At 36.8% G+C, this 19,578-nt stretch overlaps 1 protein-coding gene across 1 annotated transcript in view; it reads left to right on the plus strand.

Annotated features, from left to right (window-relative positions):
* The window catches only part of ICE1 (interactor of little elongation complex ELL subunit 1), a 67,724-nt gene that overhangs the window by 17,119 nt on the left and 31,027 nt on the right, over positions 1 to 19,578 (plus strand). The window contains exons 5-12 of the mRNA XM_024247266.3: positions 1,243 to 1,354; positions 3,317 to 3,393; positions 4,444 to 4,481; positions 7,621 to 7,703; positions 7,916 to 7,955; positions 8,036 to 8,092; positions 14,742 to 14,828; positions 17,535 to 17,944. Coding sequence (XP_024103034.2) covers positions 1,243 to 1,354; positions 3,317 to 3,393; positions 4,444 to 4,481; positions 7,621 to 7,703; positions 7,916 to 7,955; positions 8,036 to 8,092; positions 14,742 to 14,828; positions 17,535 to 17,944 — 904 coding nt within the window. The remainder of the gene's footprint in view (positions 1 to 1,242; positions 1,355 to 3,316; positions 3,394 to 4,443; positions 4,482 to 7,620; positions 7,704 to 7,915; positions 7,956 to 8,035; positions 8,093 to 14,741; positions 14,829 to 17,534; positions 17,945 to 19,578) is intronic.

Genomic DNA, 19,578 nt, shown 5'->3' on the forward strand with positions numbered 1-19,578 from the left:
GTGAGCCACCCTGTTTTCATAGTTTATGATACCACCTGTTTGAGTAGTTGATCTGAGATAGACATTTATTGGAGCAGATTTTAAGCAGCTTTGAGCAAAATGTACATAGGATTGACTCATAATATAGAATGCTGCTTTGATGCTCATAGTAAAATAAGACTCAAGTTTTCCTACTATTAAATTTTTCAGATGAATTTGTTACTAAGGTCTTGAATTACAACTGGGTGTTTCACTTTTCTGTAACTTTTACTGACTGCATTGCCATTGAAGTGAAGTTTATTGCTGTCAAATTAACTGTTGTTTACACGGTTCACACTTTAATGTGGTTGTTTATCTTCTGTTACTTTAAACAGTTGAAAATAGGCCTACATAAAATTTTGGGAATGTTTCATTCTCTGATTGGATTCATCACCCAGAAGAAGGCGAAACGTGGTTATAAACAAAGCCATAAAATTGCCTGTCACTTAAATTGAATAAATGGGTATGAGCTCAGGACTCAAGATTGGAACAGCCAGATTCTCAGCCAGGCTGTTTGAGTGATTTTTACTGTAAAGTATTCTTCAGCAAATTAAGAATCTACTTGTTTGTCACAGGGCTTTTTGGTAGACTTTTATCAGAAATAGATTACTAGGCTGGCTGCAATGGCTCATGCCCATAATCCCACCACTTTGGGAGGCCAAATTATAATAATAGTAATAGTACTATTTACTAATAAATAGTAATAGTACTAGTAATTAAACAGTAATTAAATAGTAATAGTACTATTTAATAGTAAAATTTTTATACTGTTAAATTTTTTTTTTAATTAGCCAGCTGTGGTGGCACTTAAATAGTAAATAGTACTACTTAATGGTAAAATATTTTTTAAATTAGCCAGGCGTAGTGGCACATACCTGTAGTCCCAGCTGCTTAAGAGGCTGAGGCAGGAAGATCACTTGAGCCTGGGAGGTTGAGGCTGCAGTGAGCCGTGGTGGTGCCACTATACTCCAGCCATTATATTCCGGCCCAGGAGACAGAGTGAGACCCTGACTAACAAAAATATGAAAAGAAAAAAAAAATACTATGCCTAAGAAATAAAGGCAATGTGAAGATCATGTTGGTGTACAGAGAAATGCATTTAAGAAGATTTTTTCATCCTTTTTTTTGTTCCAAGTTAGAAATAAAATCTGAAATTATAAGCACATACATTTAATAATTCATTATAGATACTTTTCTGTAATAATGTTAATTCATTGTCTTTAGAGAGAATAGTAATCTGCATCACCAAGTGGAAGAGATGCTTCAAAAAATTTCTCCTCTACAGAAATGTCAGGAAGAACTGGGATCTTTAAAAGCAGAGCTAGAAGAGAAAAAGGTATGAACAATAATTTTCTGTGAAGATTTATGGTCAATAAATTAGGATCAGCTTATTCAGTATAATTGGGACAAGGGGGCTTTTGATGTGTTAAAGGAAATAAAGGCTAGTCAAGACTCCCAGTGTATTATTAGCTTTAGAGAACGTTGAACTAACTGCTTAGTACCTTAGTCTTTACAGTGATTATTAGCTCTGCGATACTGTGTTAGTTGCTTATACTTTTTGAGAGGGTCAGCAGAAAACGCTTCTCACTATGAATTTGTGTGGTTTTATGTGTTCTGCATTAATTGATTTTTATACCTTTGTTTTTTGCTTAAATGTAAAATAACATGCAAAAATTCAAACTTTAAATGTAGAGGAATCGTTGTACATAAGAGAGAGGGAGCAGGAGAGAATTTTATTTCTTCAGTGGCTCTGGCCTAGCTTTGGAGAGCCCAGTGGTGAATGAAGCGTGGCGTGTAGGGCTTCTGCTCTGGTATGAGTTAAGATGTCCTTTAAAGAACCTACTCTCAGAATTCATAAACTAGTCAATATTTTAAGCAATGTCTGTATACTTTACCTCTGTAACCCTAACAGCTTTGTTTGGTCCCTTTTTTAAAAAATCTCTTTTTATTTCTTTTTTTTTGGCAATCGTGTGTAGTCTCTTGTGGTTTCTCATTGTCTGTGAGAGGTACACAAAAATAAGTCTTTCAGTAATGCTTTTATAAGTAAGCGTTCAGGTTAGGGGTTATTTCTTTTAGGGTGTGTTTGATCTTTTTGGGTGATACTTATTAAGCTGAGATGGAGCATTGGGAGAAGATGCCCACTTCAGATATGAAAATCTGATACATATGTCTTTTCATGGAAGCTCTTCTTCTTTTCAAAGTCAAGTTGCAGTAAAACAGTTTGTTAAAAATGCTGTAAACTCGCTTTTCTATGTAAATTGTTGTTTACTCCCTACATGAATCTTAGAATTCATAGCTTTTACAGATAAAAACATTAAAGTCCATAGATTTAAGTGGTTTGCATGAGCCAAGTAGCAGCCACCTGGAATGATCCTCCCTTCTTAACCTCTTCTCTGTAGGCGCTTCTCACGGTAGTGTTTGTGCCTCTCAGTCTTCCTCAAATTGTGCTATTTTAGTGGTGACACGTAGCTGTCTGAGGTCTTATGTGCTTTAATAGTACATACTTATTTTCCTCTTTATAGAAATTCTTACTATATGTGTAACTATGCTGTCAAACAGAAACAATCACAGTGTTCAATGACCTCTATTTGGTTATATAATCTTTTCAGCCATATTTGAGAAGAATCATGAACATTGGAGTCAGACCTTAATGATAACCCTCATTAGTTGTTCGGTTACTGTCTTTGGAAGAGTAAGTCAGCCTGTCAAACCCTGAGATTCCTCATTTGTAAAAAAGGAATAATGAAACTGTTGAGATTAAAGAAATCTCTCAGAGCTGTTGAGATTAAAGAAATGTATATTTATCATACCCTGCTAGAACTCTCAATAACAGTGTCTTTCCCATTTTATAGTAGCTGCTAGGGTGTATATATTAGTGTTCACACATTTTCGCCAGTTGTCATTAAGTATAATGATATAATGATTCATTTTATATTTTTCCGTAGCAATACCATTAGCTCATATTTATTATGCTCTAATATTTCTTCAGGATATATTGAATTTTAATTAGTTGAGGCAAAAATATTAGCTGTTTGATATTTAAACCAATTATGAAGGTTTAGAATTGCAGTAAAATTAGTATATTGTTTTTAAGTTTTATAGTTTTTGTTTGATTATATTGTTAGTCATATTTCATCTATTAAGAATCTGGTTACCTCTATTAAAATATTCAGTGAATATTTTTTCTGCCTAATATCTGTTTATTTGGTTAATAGTTTATCAAAGTCAAAGCAAGTTATGACCAATGGTCAGTGACTTTCATTTTGACAATATCTGTTTTTTTTTTTTTTTTTTAAAGAGTTCTTTAAAGTTGTATCAGGATACTCATCAGGAATATGCTCGTGTAAAGGAAGAATGCTTGAAGAGTGATGCTCAGTGAGTAGTTACTAAATTACTATAGAAATACGGTTTTCAGTTTTGAAAATACGTAATTCTTAAGTCAATAGTGTTTTTTTTTTTTACAGTCTTTGGATTTCTTGGCCATAATTAGCTGCATGGTCTTGAACTAGTTAGTCTCTCAACCTTGGTTTCCACATCTGTAAACTGGAAGTTATATCTACTTTGAAGGGTCATAAGGAACATTAAATAAATTGTCATATGTTAAAGGGCTGCACAAAGAAAGAACTCCATAAAGGTGTTTGTCTCTGTATGTATATGCATTATATATGCATGCACATGTGTCTGTGTGTGTCTAAAGGTGTTTGTCTATGTATATAATGCATTATGTACGCATTCACTTGTGTCTGTGTGTCAGAACATAATGACTGACCCCTTGCTTTGTGCCAGTGCTTTAACCGATAGCGTGTGGAATGGGTGTCTTTGTTACTATTCATAAAAAGCGCTGTTCAAAAGCATCCCATTGATCGTTGAGGTTCATACTATAGTCATGTTATTCACAACAAATGTGAGCTATACATAAAACAGTTGAATGTAGATGTAATGAAGCAGTGACTCAGAGAGTTACCCACCTTTTCAGACTCTCAGAAATCCATCTGAAAGCAAGTGCAGCTCTTCAGCCACTGCTTCCCATACGGTGGTGCTGTGAGCGCTGTTAACGCTATGCACGCTCCTGAAGAGTAACCTTAACTCATTAGACTCTGGACTGACTCTTAGAGACCATCTAGAAACTTAGCTAGTCTCATGAATGATGCCACTGCAGTTCAGGAAGGGTCCCAGATGTACTTATGGCAGAAATTTGACAGGCCCATGGCATGTGTTTCAAGTGGAAAGAACACAATTTTTTAATCCACTGTAAAGATATTTCATACTAAATAGTATATTATTCTCTCTTAGGATACTAGTTCAGACTGAACATTTGTTATACAAATATTTGTAATTTAAAAAATATGTGCCACAAATTATAAGAGCATATTTTTTCCTATTCTACTCTTTCTTGCCATTTAACTTATACAATTTCGTTATTAGGAAGAAGAAACTAGAAGCTAAGGTGAAAAAGCTGCAAGGTAAGTGGCACTATTGTTACCTGAAGTTTTCGGTCAGTACAAAAGTCATTGGTAACTGTATGAGGAGGTACTTCTTGATCAAATAGGTGAATTGTTATGGTTTTTGATGGTACATCCATGGATGACTGCATCAAGGGGTCTATTAGAAAGAAGTGTGAATACTACACTCCTCTCAGTTACCAAATGGTAACATACAGATGGAATGTGGCAAATCTCCGAAATGTTACTGCACTCAAAGTAATCGCAGCCCATACTTTTCCTATAAAAAGCAGTAATTAATGAAAGAATTTAATTGGGAAAGTTGAATCTCATAGGGCTTTTTCTTTTTTTCTTAATGAAATAAGTAGCTGGTAGAAAGGGTGGCTACTTTTAGTACCAAGAAACTTGTATTTAGATAGTTATAACACACATACAGAGATTTCGATGAACTTTTGTACATTAGGGATTGTCCAGTTTGTACCTGATCCTCACCCATGCCCCGCCCTCTTGTTATGGGTTCTAGCCTACAGTGAGTAGGTACGAGTGCAGAGGGACCATGCGAGAATCTAAGTCCTCACATTTCAGCTAATAACCTTTCAGGAACCGGTAGGGACTGAACTCAAGATCTTTTTATTTGCTTTTTCCTCCCTTCATTGTGCGGTTGGGACACAGACCTAATACCAAGTAGAGACAAAGGGGCTTTGCCAGATCCATCCTGCACACGATCTTCCTGTCATTCCAGCCTGGACTGCAGCGGGCATCTTACCTGCTGTGGGTTTCGGTTTCTGACCCATTGTCTTGCTAGTGCTCTGCTTCAGAGATGTTTTATGTTCATTTAGAGTGTGAAGTAAGAGTTTGAATTTAGTTACATCTGGGCACATAGAATAATAGTTGCTGAAAGTATTTCTAGTCACTAATTTATTTGATTGAACCAAATTTTTTGGACTGAAACTCTAAATATTTCAGTAACAATTTTTCCTCTGATTTGATTATTGCATGAATACTGACAATATGGCAGTAAGAATGATATTTTGTGTTCTAAGTATTGGCGTCTCTTGTAAGAATATGGAGATAAGTGTCTACTGTATTTAAACAATTTTTTTTTTAATTTTTAAACTTTTTAAATTTTTTATTTGTCATATTTTATTTTATGAGATAGAGTCTCTCTCTGTCACCCAGGCTGAACAGGTGGTGCAATCTTGGCTCACTGCAACCCCTGCCTTCTGAGTTTAAGAGTTTCTCCCACATCACCCTCCTGAGCATCTGGGACTACAGGCACGCACCACCAAACCTAGCTAATTTTTGTATTTTTTGGTACAGACGGGCTTTCACCATGTTGGCCAGACTGGTCTCAAACTCCTGACCTCAAGTGATCTGCCCGCCTCAGCTTCCCAAAGTGCTAGGATTACAGGTGTGAGCCACTGCACCCAGTCACATTTTTTATTTAAAAAAGAATTTTTTTTTTTTTTTTTGAGAGGAAGTCTCGTTCTGTCGCCTAGACTGGAGTGCAGTGGCGTGATCTCGGCTCTCTACAACCTCTGTCTCCCGGGTTCTGCTTCAGCCTCCTGAGTAGCTGGGCCTATGTGTCATGTGCCACCACGCCTGGCTAACTTTTTTATATTTTTAGTAGAGATGGGGTTTCACCATGTTGGCCAGGCTGGTCTTGAACTCCTAACCTCAGGTGATCCGCCTGCCTCGGCCTCCCAAAGTGCTGGGATTACAGGCGTGAGCCACCGCGCCTGGCCCACTTCTTTTATTTTTTAGAGACAGGTCTCACTCTGTTGCCTAGGCTGGAGTGCAGTGGCAAAATCATAGCTCACTGTAACTCTGCCTTCAAGTGATCCTCCAGCCTCAGCCTCCAGAGTAGATGGGACTATAGGTGTGTGCTACCACACCTGCCTTTTAAATTTTTTGTAGAGATAGGGTTGCCCAGGCTGGTCTTGAACTCCTTGGCTTGAGTGATTCTCCTGCCTCAGCCTCCCAAAGTGCTGATATTACAGGTGTGAGCCACTGTGCCCAGCCAAGGAAATTATTATTATTTTTTTGAGACAGGGTCTCACTCTGTCACCTAGGCTGGAGTACAGTGGTGCAGTCATGGCTTACTGCAGCCTCAACCTCCCAGACTCAGGTGATTATTCCACCTCCTGAGTAGCTGGGAACTACAGGTGTGCACCACGACACCCGACTAATTTCGACTAATTTTTTGTAGAGACAGAGTTCCACTATGTTGCCCAGGCTGGTCTTGAACTTCTGGGCTCAAGAGACCTGCTCATCCTCCCAAAGTGCTGGGATCACAGTCGTGAGCCACTGCAAGGAAACATTTTTAAAGAAATCTGAAGTGCCAGTGAGACTATATGTACAGGTTTTAGAACAGACTTTCTGTGAAGCAAAATGTCACCTTTATTTTTCATGTATAAAAAGTATTTTTTCTAGTAAAAAAAATTTATTGGTGTGACTTAATAAAGATTACTGAGAAAAAAAAAATCCAAACGTGTTAGAGGAGTCAGGACAGGATTGTTACTGAGGTGTTTCATGGAGTTTTAGTTAGTAATTGTATATGAGCATATTTATGTAAAATCAGTACTGGTCAGATTCTTAATAGTATGTCTGGACCATTTGAGGCTTCAGAACCAAAAATGAGAATGAAGGATTACCTAAAATAGATCTCTAATAAAGGTCCTAGGGATTATGTTTAGCTAACTTGTTGAAGAGAATTCCAGGGAAGAATAACCATATCTATAATAAGCATTGAGAAAATCGCCTCTCCCCTCCCTAATAAAGATGCTATATTCTGAGATAAAATCGCATTTCTAAAATTTCTAAGACTTTAAGGTTGCCAGTGATTGAAATGGGACGGCAACTCCCTTTTATGCCTTGAATTCTTCCTTAACTAGGAGTTGGGATTGCTGTGCCTGGTTTGGAAAGAATTCTTAAGGCCTGCGCTAGTTCTGTGGTTTAAATGACAGTTAAAGAAAAAAGTATATTGCATTCAGCCGTGACGATAAAATATTGAAGGAGCAATGGCTTTTTACAAAATTTATTTCACAGTTTTAAGAAATGAGAAAAACTTGTAATAGATAAGATTTTCAGTATTTCATTAACCACAGTAGTAAAGTCAGTAAATTATTTTTCTCTCCCTGTTGCTTCATTGGACTTAAAGAGGCTGCTGTCAAGCAAACTCAGGACTTCAAGCAACTGAGAAATGAAAAGAAAATACTTGAAAAGGAATTTAAGAAGACACAGGTACTAGATGAAAGCAGCATACACACACCTTAAGTACGTGGCTCCAGGGTCTCTGTAGCGTCTCTGTGTTGTAACTCACATAGGAGTCAAGCATGAGGCCCCCTGGCGAAAACAGTCCCAGCTGCCTGTTAAGTTGCACCTGTTTTACATTTGGTCTAGAATGGCTGCACTTCTTATTCAGCATAAACACTATTAATGTTTTGTTTTCACAGGAAAGGCTTGACGAATTTTCTAAACAGAAAAATGAAAAGGGTGAGTATTCAGTTAATGCGTACATAAATTTCTTTTTGATATGTAGTATTTTATTAACTGTTTTTTCCCCATGCTTTTAGAGTTGAGACATATTGGAACACAAATTTCAAGTGATTCATATGGAAGCATAGATAAAAGTGAGTATATTGCAACTTTTGTTTTAATGTTGTGTATTGCTCTTAGTGGGTTGTGAGGCTGTGTTTTGCTCCTACATATAATTGTGAAAGTTCCAGGGCTTAGCAGATGTTTCGTTTTAGTAGAAGTCATATATTATTGTGTCTTCATTAGATCCAAATATAATCAGCTTATTATCTTATAAAATAATACAGTGAATAAAAGAGTCAAAAATCAATATTGTTTGGGATAGGAAAACTAGTTGGAGATATAATGTCTGCTTTTTTCAATTAATGAATACAGATTTTTTCTCTGGATTATAATTTATCAAATTAATTTATTAAATTTCCTAGGTACCAAGTATATAAGAAAATGTTAAAGTCAGGCAGGAAAACTGTAGAGTTAAAGCCTTATAGTATATTATATAGTAAAGCCCTATAGTATAGACAGAAAAGTTTAGGGAAGGCCCACAATTGCAAAGAAAAGTGGTGGTCGTGGAAAAAGGGGATGTAATACAAATGTGGACACACACCGCATTACTGAGCACCGCATCTCGTAGGTGAGAAGCATAACTCTAGAAGGTGAGAAATGAGAATTTTCACTTTAATCCTTCCATTTTTTGTGTGGCTCTGCCATTTACTTTCCTTTTTTTGTATTTTCATTTTCCTTTTAAAAATGGAAATATGAATTTGAATTTCTGCTCTATCTCACAGGTTTTTTGTGGGGATGCATTTAAAATGTTTAATTAGTAAATAATGGTATTTCATCTCACTAATGTGTTATTTTTTCTCCAAGTGGAAATTATTAAAAACATTTAAATTGTGTGCAGGTGTATGGTGTCTCTTTTAGAAGTCACATTTACCTTTTTTTCTTTAATTAAAAAAAAAAATTTAGAGTACAAGTTCATGTTTTCCTTGGTGTAAGGCTTTAACAGTTCCCACCTTTCAGCTGCCTGGGCATTGGTTGCTCACCTACCACTATCACTAGATATGATTCCATGTGCTTTTGACTAGATTCTTCATTTCTTGTGTATGGAAAGTGAGACTTTAAGTAATAGTTATTGCTGAGAGAAATAGAAGACGTGACAACATTTGTTTTCCCATTCAGTAGTCAGCGGTTGAATGGAATTATCTTCGTTTTTGGACTGACAGATTTGTTTTACAATTCAGCTATTCCCAAGCCTTACTATTCAAAGCAGAACCCTTCTGTCCTCTTTCTGTAGTTGCTCTCTATCCCTACATTCTGTTGTATTTTTTTCAAATGACTTATTACTATCTCAAGCAAAATTGTTTTATGTTTTGTTTCTATCTACCCTCTTAATCAGGGCAGGGATATGTCTGTTGTATATTTTACTTTTCCCAAATACGTAAAGTTTTTGGCAATCTGCTGGTTAGTTAGCTGTGGACCTTGATGGGTTTATCCTTACTTCTTAAGTGTATTGTTAACACTAATACTTGACTTACGGAAAAGATTTGCAAAGTAAGCACCAGAGTATTAGGTTGACTTCACTTTACAAAAAAAGGCTGTCTGAGTGCCACTTTGCCTTTCTTTTCTTTCAAATTCCAACAAAAATTTTCGAGCAGAAAAAAAAAAACAAAAACAGCAGCAACTCCTGGATAGTTACAAAGATTACCATCAGTAGAAGAAATGAGGAAGATGCACAGCAGATAGTATCAATTGGTGATGAAACCCGCAATTGCAGAGAAAATAGCAGCTCTCACAAAGTAAGTTTTCATTACAGAAGCTGCGAGTTTCCCCAAATCAGAGATGGCAGGGAGTGGGAGAAGGAGCAGGACATTAGCATTTTGCCAGGTAATTGATTAAAGGGTGAAAGGAATGCCAATCTTCTGGTTTCAAAAACTGTTTCTGGCCTTTGCTCATAAACTGTGGCCCCAGTTTCGTTTTCTAAAGTTTTAGCTATGACATTGGAGCTCCTCAGAGTGGGCGTGGATATCAGAAAATTGGGTAATTATGGCCACTTGAAGGGCTAGCCCCTCCTGTTCCCAGAAAACAAGATGTTTATATACTCCATGTAAACCCTCACAACTGCATCCACTTTCCACTGCTTCCCCTGTAAGGCAGGGTCCCACAGATTTATGAAATGAGAATCTACATTTACTGCTAAAGGAATAGCACTAAAAATGTAGGCTGAAGAAATATACTTTGTCTACCAAAGATGTTCTGCCTAAACTCTCATCTAAAACTTAGAGAAAAAGCAGTGAGAAAAAAGAGAAAAGCAACAGACGCAAGAAGACTGAGAGAAACAGTTTTTAATTATGAATGAGAAGGAAATGCTGAAAACTGATTACATTTCCTTTAGAGAAAATCTAAGAACATGTCCATAGCCTGCTGCTATGAAATTGAACCAGCTGGGGATCTTGAAAATTAAAAATCCAATTGCATAAATAAAATAAACCCAGTAGAAAGGTGGAAATACTGGATGAACAAATAAAAGATCAATTAAGTTGATCCTAGAGACTGAATCCTAGGCGGTTGAGAACATCATACAAAGGGACAAAGAAATTAAAGATATTAGAGAAAATAACAAGATTTCGAGGATAGAGCCAGATGTTTCAATATGCATCTCCCAGGACTTCTCAGAGGGGAGAACAGAAACATAAGGAGAGAAGGTGATCAAGAGATGACAGAAGGGAACTTTCCTGAGCAGAGAACACATGGAATATTCATATTCATAGGGGCCACCAAGTGTTGAGTGTGATTTTTGTGTACAGTCTCCATCTCTGACACCTTCGTAGGAAATATATCTAAAATCAAATGAAACAGACTGAATATTAGAGGGATGGATAAAAATATTCCAAGCAATGCTGACATTAAAGCAGTCATGTAAGGTAAAAAATAATAAAAGCTTAGAAATGAATTTACATGATTGAAATGTTGATTAAAAGTATAGTTTGCCAAGAAGATACTGCTAGTATGTACCTAAGAGTGTGAAACGATGTCAAGCAATACTCTTGGAAATCTAGGGGGACTGGCCAAATTTATTTTCGTCGTGAGAGACTTCACAATGTGTTTTAGAAAGAGAGAGCAAAAGCAGACAAGGGATGGAATTGGAATCACAGTTCCAAATGGATAATTTATATACAACTCTTTGTAAACCACACACCTGGAGTTTGTTAAAATACTTTTCAAACATATAAAAGTTGACTAGTAAGTGAACAATAAAAAATACCTACAATTTAATATGAGCTTTTAATAAAAATCCCCCTCCCTCTGCAAAAACAAAACCTGCAAAACTTACCTAATAACTAAACTCACATAAGACACACAAAAAACGTCTCTTTGGTAACAGAGAAGATAAGAACTGAAATACTAAACTGTTTTGAAAGTAAACAGTAGGGCAATATTTATTAAAATCTTTAAGATATAGCCAATTCCTTCACTATTCAAAGGAATATGTTAAGGCCTTACGTGATACATTGTCACTTTACAAAATAAATACGGAGAATGAAGTGTTTAACTGAAGGAAAAAATTGATGAAAATGCAAACTTAAGTTAATGAAATAGGAAACAAAGCAATTGATTTAGGACAATTAAATCTGATAGCTGGTTCTTTGTAATGCTGGTGGAACCAACAACTCTTTGGTAAACTTTGATTAAACAAACAAACAAAAGAAGGAAAAACAGCACCAGGATTGAGAAACAGGTAAAACTACAGTCGAGAAATTTCGTAATTCACAAGTTCATATTCAGATGTGAAAATGTAAGTAGAATGGTCCATTTTCAAGGAAAACATGCTCAAATTGACTCAGAACAATTGCTGCAAACCTGAACAAAAAATAGGAAGAAATTTTTAACAATAGTTAAAGATCTAACACCATAATAAATCCAGATAATTTATAGGTGAGCTTTGTAAACGTTCAGTGAAAAACTAGTGTCTCTATTAAGTTTTTTGTTTCAGAACTTAGAAAATAAGGAATGTTTCCATTTTATTCTCTTAGGCTAGCATAATGCTGTACCAAAATCAAATAGCATGTACACATGTTCTCAAGATTCAGGACTCTTGTGTTGTTAATATAGCTGCAAAAATACTAAATAAAATTTTAAGAAATTAAATCCACAAATAATTTAAGAGTACAGACAAATAATGCTTGAAGATTTATCTCAAGAATACTACAGCTGGGTCAGAGAATGTTGTGATCATCTCAATTCAGCACTTAGTCCGAATTTCAAAAAATTGATGAGGTAATAGAAAAAAATTTTAACTTGAGAAAGGTGAAACATTCAAAGTATAGTTATTACTGTCAAAAACAAGGCAAGCATGCTTTTTGTTTGTTCCATTTTTTTTTTTTTTTGTACTGGAGGCCTGAACCAGTGCAACAGAATAAATGCGGAAGAGTAGGATCTGTGAATACTAATAAAGAAAAGTTGAAATTGTCATTATTTCAGGTGATACTACTAATGTAGAGAATTTAAAAGACTCAGCTAAAGTTGAAATTAGAAGTAATAGAGCTTGGTAAAGTGCTGGCATATACAATGAACATATACATTGTACCGTTATTAACCTGTTAGAAAAGGAATGGAATAAGAACAACCCATTCTGAAGTGGCACCTGAACCAGCAGATGTCTAAGAAAAGACCTGAAAGCAGTATACGGTGTTTCTGAGGAAAACTGAAACATTCCTTAAAAGCGTTAAGGAAGACCTGAGTACATAAACATGTTTCTGGATGAGAAGGTTCAAAGCATAAAGATGTAAAATTTCCCTAAATGTATTTATAAATATACAGAAATATTCAAAGTCCCATAAAGGTTTTCTGTGGAAGAGGACAAGCAGATGGTTTATAGGGAAAAGTGTATGTTCAGAATAATACAATTTTTCAACAGGAAAAAACTGAATAAGGATTATGCTCTAACAGATATTCAATAACCTACCCTGATTAAAGAAGTGTGGTATGGATACAGAAAATGACAAAGCAATGAAGTAGAAAATAAATTTCATAAATAAACATGTAAGTCCTTAAATATTCATACATGCCTTAGAGTTTGATAAAGGAAGAATTTTAAAGGATTAGGGAAAGTTGTGCAATTCACTTTAAGGAGGTGTTATCTTCACAACTAAGTATGAAGTTAACGCTGAAGATTTTTTTTCTGCTTTGTTGGGAATAGAGTGCTTTTATTTATTTATTTTTTTGGGTCAGATTAGCAGTAATGAATGCTCAGTTACAAAGGCATAGCTCTGGGTGATAGCCTCCATAAGAATGGAAAAGTAACTTTTTTTCTTTTTTTTTAAGGTTCCTTGTTTGCTGCTTTGGGTATACGTAATAAGCAGGGATCCTGGTCAGGTCATTTAAGCAAAGGGGATTACAGTATTTGGAAGCAGGCTTTTGGGTAGGTTATATCACAATGTAGATAAGCTACTCGATCACAGAATTTTGGAACTGAAAAATGGATATGGCTCACACACAGTGGCAATCAGAAGGTTGTTTTGGCTCAGGAGAGTTGGCAGTGTCCAGCCTTTCACACTTACCTGTGAACTGTCCTCCACAGTTGTCCTGTCCCGTTTCTGTGGACTTCAGTTTTTGGAGCAGTGCAGTCTGCCAGCTTAAGTAGAGCTCATCTCTTACAAAATCTGTGATTCCCTGAGACATTTGGGTTTTTAAAGTTTGATCTTTTAAGCTTCTCTTGAACTAGATTAAAGATTTCACTAATATCAGTAAATGCTTAAAGTTAATTAAAAAACTTGAGTTCAAGGAAACGCTAATAAAACTTTTGAGATGGCCTGAAAGTTGTATACATATACTTAAGCTACTTTTAGTTGAATTTTAATTCGTATGGGTTGTCTTTTTGTGCACATTTCACCACAAGCTATTCATAGTTATATTTTCATAAATGCTTTTTGCTTTAGAAGGTTTTGAAATTTGTGTTAATGTAGAAAAGCTTTAAAACCATAGTATAATATTCTTAATGTTACATTTATTTCATTAGGGCTGTCTTAGTTACAGCATCCCTTGGCCTTTCAATTTGAATTACTGGTTCTTAACTATTTTAGGAATTTACATCTCTTTGAAAATGTGTAAAAATTCCAAAGGTTTTACTTTCCTTATAAAAGTATGTGCTTCTCTGTCTGCTCGTGTGTGTGATGATCGGTTCCTATCCATATGTTCATATGCACACATTCCCGTACCGTCTCCCCTCAAGTCCATTGATGGATTATCTGTAATCCCTGAACTCCCCAGGTTAATTACAGCATGGTTAAGTCTAACCTCTTATAACTGAGGGATGCTTCTCTACTCCTTGTAAAATACATAGAGCCCAGATCCCTTATCAGTTATTAACTGTGCTTCCTTCCCCCATCTCAAAGCACTCTCTGGTGAAGATATGTGGGCCAAAGATTCATTTGTCCCATGCATATATAAAGAGGTAATAAAAGCCTTTAGCAGCAAGTACACATGGTCTTTTGAATCCCCTGCCTCTGCCACCAAATTTTTTTTAGAAAAAGCAAACAAATGTACCTTCAGCCTTCAATTTTTAGCTAAAGTATTGCAGACCTTTTTATCAATAACTGACTGTATTATGTGCAATGGTTGAGTTTGGGGAAGATGTTTATCTAATTTTCTAAGTCCCTAATAAACCCTGATTTCACAGAAGTATGTTTTGGCCTTGTGTACAGTGAGCCAAATGACGTGACTTTAATGCTTTACTCTGTTTCACAGGAAAAGTAAAACTGCTTCTGAAGGAACTCTGGCTCTGTGTAAACACAACACACAGACTACCTGGTGAAGGCAGCAGATGTGTCCCAGGTGAGAGAGAAGCTTACAGAAACGGATTTCATATGTGAAAGTAGAGAGGTTAACCATAGGCATAGCAGCCGTTAGTTTTTAATAGCTCCTGATTCTAACATTGAAAGAATGAAGTAAACTAGAATGAGTACTTTTAATTATACAAAACTCGTTTCCCTTCAGTGTGAATGTTAATCCCAGTAAATACGTTTAGCTTTCATCAGAGAACCTTCAAAAAAAACGAGAAGGTCAAGTAGCAGAGGCATACCTGGCAGGTGGAGAGGGGATACTTGAAGGATGCAGTTTCTTCTGAATCATTTCATGAATTTGATCAATCTGTGAGCACTTTAGCTTCGTTTATTTTTAGTGTAATTTATCAGTTCCTTTGGTTGAACATCTTGACTCTCAGAGTATCATGGGGGCATTCTAGCACATTCCCAGTTACAGTCGATTTAGCTATCCTGAGTAGAAGGGGAGAAGATAGCTGTCTTGTATAAGATTAAAGTGCTTCTTATTTAACTTTTTGTCATTTTACTAATTTCTTATGATTAGCTGCTGTAAATTCACAGGTCATTGAGGTTCTAAATCTATGGAAACCTCCACCTTATTTTCCTCTCAGGCTTCTAAAGACAGTTTCCTTGGAAAAAATGTTAAGGGACAAGTTACTGATTCTTATATGGTAGATTCAGAACTTGTCGAGTGTACGGAGGCATATTTGATGGGGTTTCTTTAGATGTTTCCCTCGGTTCACCTGCCAGGTACCCATTGGTGTTAACCACATGGTGCCCTCAACTCTTAAATTGGTCACCTCAGTTTATAATTTATCAATTCATCTGTTTAGGCAGAAGCAACCGGGGGATGCTTTTTGGCCTTCTATATCAATTAGCATTCTATTTTAAGCATTTGATTTTATGTTGTCAAGCTGTTATTAAAAGAGCTGTTCTTCATTTCATAATCTAATGTTTGTACTTAAAAATATGCTTTTGAGGGGTAAATATATTACGTTAATTTTTCCAAAGTAGAAGGGAAAACATGGTATCTTTGGAATCTTATTATACCATAAGACATATTCTTTTGTTTTAACTTTTTATTTTCATATGAGGATGGTTATAAAAATAGTTCAGAGAATCCCCATGGATCCCTTAGCAGATTGCAGGATTTTTGACATTTTCAGTTACCAATGATCAAAACCAGGACATTTGGTACAACCCTATTAACTAAACTGTGAATTCCACAGTTTTCCCCAGGTATCCTCCTTTCCTTCCAGGATGCAGTACAGGAACCCACGTTGCCTTTAGTAGTCATCTTGCTTTCTCCTCCTCCAGTCCAAAAGTTCCTGTTTTTTGTTTTTTTTTTATCTCTCATGTCTTTTACACTTTGGGAGAATATTATTTTGTAGAATAATTTTGTAGAAAGCCCATTGTTTTGGCTTATCTGATGTTTTCTCATATCAGATTGAGGTTGTGTATTTGTGGCAAGAACGTCACAGTGGTGATGTTTCTCTTTGCTCAGGGAGTTGTTCTAGGCATAGGTGATGTGGATATGTATTATCGCTGGGCTCTAACCTTGATCACTTGGGTAAGGTGGTATCTGCAAGTTTTTATGTTGTAAAGTTACTCTTTTTTTCCTAATGAATCAACTTGAGAAAGATTCTTTAATGTTGTGCAAATATTCTGTTTCTTTCCAGTTGTCACCTGCTGATTTTAGCCTACAGCAGTGGATCTTGCCTGCTATAATTACTGCTTTAGTGTTTGCCAAATAGTGATTTTTTATTTGTCTCATTTCATCTGCATTCATTAATTGGAATTCTTACGTAAGGAAGAGCTGTTCCTTATCTACCGTTTATTACTTGTTTACATCAGTATAGTCTCATAGATATTTATTGTATTCGTAAATAATAATTCATTGCTATCCTTTTAGCTTTGGTGGGAGCTTCTTCAGATTGGCTCTGGGCCCTTCATAAATACTCCATTTTTTTTGAGTTGTTTACTTCTGGTACCGCAAGATGTTTCCATCTCTGCTTGGATTTTCCCTTCCCAGCTGTATAATCAACCGCTTACCCAAGGAGCCCTGGATCCTCTATAAAACTTACTTTTAAAGCTGGCAAATATAATAAATGGTTATGGAATCAAATGTTTTTGTTAATAATTAGTACACCTGAAGTTCACCAAAATCAAGACGAGGATTAGGTTTTTATAGGAACTTTTCTGTTGCATTATCATACTGAGTATTCATAGACCTCATCAGATCTTTCAGTTAGAGAGCATTGTACAGATTTGGCCATGGGTAGGCTTGATATTAGTTGATTTCAAATCACTTTTTGGACAGAAAATAGTGTTCTGTATCAACCTATAGGCACAAAGTTGTTTCTCTGCCAGATTCTGCTGTTTGTATGAGAGGATTCACCCAGAGACCGAGTGAGCCAGCAAGGCCCGTTTTCATGGCTGTGGATGCCTTTCCAGCTGTGTCATCCATCCACCCACCGGTCCGTCTCACCTGTCTGTCTCACTTTTCTTACTGCAAGGCTAGCATACTTGTATGAAATGTATTGATTTTCTAGGATAATGTTTAGAAAGCGATTGGTTGCCTTTTAAAAAACGTTTCTGCTTACTTGAACTTAATATTTCAAGCATTTTGAACTGTTGTAATAAGGTTTCTTTTTTTTTTTTTTTTTAAGTTTTCTTGATATTGTAAATACCTGATACCTCCTTTTGTTCCCCCACACAGAAAAACCTGCCAAAGCAATCACCAGCTCCAGAGTGCCTGGGGAAGATGGTACGCTACCTCCAACACAAGGCAGCCCTCTCAGGACCTCAAGTGTGCAGACATGCCTCACAAAACTGTCCATGGAGATAAAGGAGGACTTTTTATGTCAAAATGTGGAAAAACAGAGCTCCAGTGGAACAAATTGTAGTTCTGACCATGTTTTTAATGAGAATGGAAATCTTGAGGTTTTAGTACAAAGTCATCATGACGGTGGCAGCACTGAATTTGTTGATCATGATCATTTTTTTGATGAAGATCTTCAAGCTGCAATTGACTTCTTCAAACTTCCCCCTCCTCTTCTGTCGCCAGTGCCCTCGCCCCCTCCGATGTCATCACCACACCTGGGTTCCTTACCTTCTTCATTTGCACCTGTGAGTTTTGCTCTCTGAATTTGAATTACCAAGTGGGTACATTGTCTATCCTAATATGTCCTTGATGCTCAAAGGATATTAGTGATATTCTTGCACAGATTATTCATTTTAGCCAATTTTGTTAGGGGGTAACATGAGGATTTTAAAAAGCATGCCACTACCCTTGGATCAACATATATGATATGAATTTTTTCACTTTGTATTAGGGTTGCATTTTGGTAGTCTTTATCCACAGCCAAATTACAAGTTTTCTATAGGAAGGCTGTGTCTTAATTGTTTTTATCTCTTGATATGGAATGACTGAATTAAACACATATTTGTATACGTGGAGTTATATAGTGACAGGAAAATCCATGTATATAGCATCCATGCCCCTTAACCTGGTGTAGCCGAGTTCTCTACCTTTATTTGATGAATTCATCATCTTTTGTGTTTGCTGAATGGTTTATAGTAGTTTCTTAGGAAGTTAGTCTTTATGAAGCAGATGTATATGTTTTTGGCTTAAGGAGCAGATATATGTTTTGCTCCTGGAATCAGTTTCTTTCTTTATGAAAACACCATGTGTGCCTGTTACGTTCCAGGGACCAGGCTAGACACTGGGTGTGCAGAGGTGACGAAAGATGCCATTGCCTCTCAGTGGGCTTCATTGTGTGGAGGTGGGAGCAGTAAAGGAGCAAACAGATTCATTGCTGTGTAGAGCCCTGCAGTGGTGGAAAACACGCGGCTTGGGAGGATAAAGAAAAGCAGCTCAGTCCTGAATGGAGGCCAGGGCAGGTTGGGGGACAGGCAGGATTCTTCTGAAGATTTGATCCCCACACTGAGTTTTAAGGCGTGAGTAGGGGTGCTTCAGGTGGAGGAGCTGTTCTCACAAGAATGTAGAAGCAAGGGTGAGCTCTGTGTGTGGTAGATTCATGCAGGTGACACTGGGAAAGGCCATGTGCATCCTCCCAGGGAGTTCCCACTTTATCCTGAAGTGGGGAATCTTTGATGAATCCAAAGACATAGACTGAAAGATAGATTTTTATTTGAAAGTTTCATTTCAATATGAATGAGTAGGGAGTGGGGGGATAGTCAGAAAATAGACAAGACCACAGGCAGGGTAGCGGCTTAATAAGCAGCTCACTTAAAATTTTTTTTTTTTTTTTTTGAGACAGAGTCTCACTCTGTTGCCCAGACTGGAGCACAGTGGCGTGATCTCAGCTCACTGCAAGCTCCGCCTCCCGGGTTCACGCCATTCTCCTGCCTCAGCCTCCTGAGTAGCTGGGACTACAGGCACCTGCCACCACGCCCGGCTAATTTTTTTGCATTTTCAGTAGAGATGGGGTTTCACCGTGTTAGCCAGGATGGTCTCGATCTCCTGACCTTGTGATCTGCCTGCCTCAGCCTCCCAAAGTGCTGGGATTACAGATGTGAGCCACTGCGTCTGGCCACAGCTCACTTAATTCTTGATACCTGAACCTAAGTTGTGGCATTGGTGTTAAAGAGGTGGGAACTGGTTTGAAAAATGTTACGAGGTCAAATGAGCAGCATTTGGTGACATTTTTAATGTGGCAGGGGAGATGGAGGAGTCAAAGATGTTGAAAAATAGCAAATATAAGAAGAGACCCTGTTTGGGAGAATAATGTATAGAATGT

This window comes from Pongo abelii, chromosome 4, assembly GCF_028885655.2.
Source record: "Pongo abelii isolate AG06213 chromosome 4, NHGRI_mPonAbe1-v2.0_pri, whole genome shotgun sequence".
Taxonomy (NCBI): Eukaryota; Metazoa; Chordata; class Mammalia; order Primates; family Hominidae; genus Pongo; species Pongo abelii.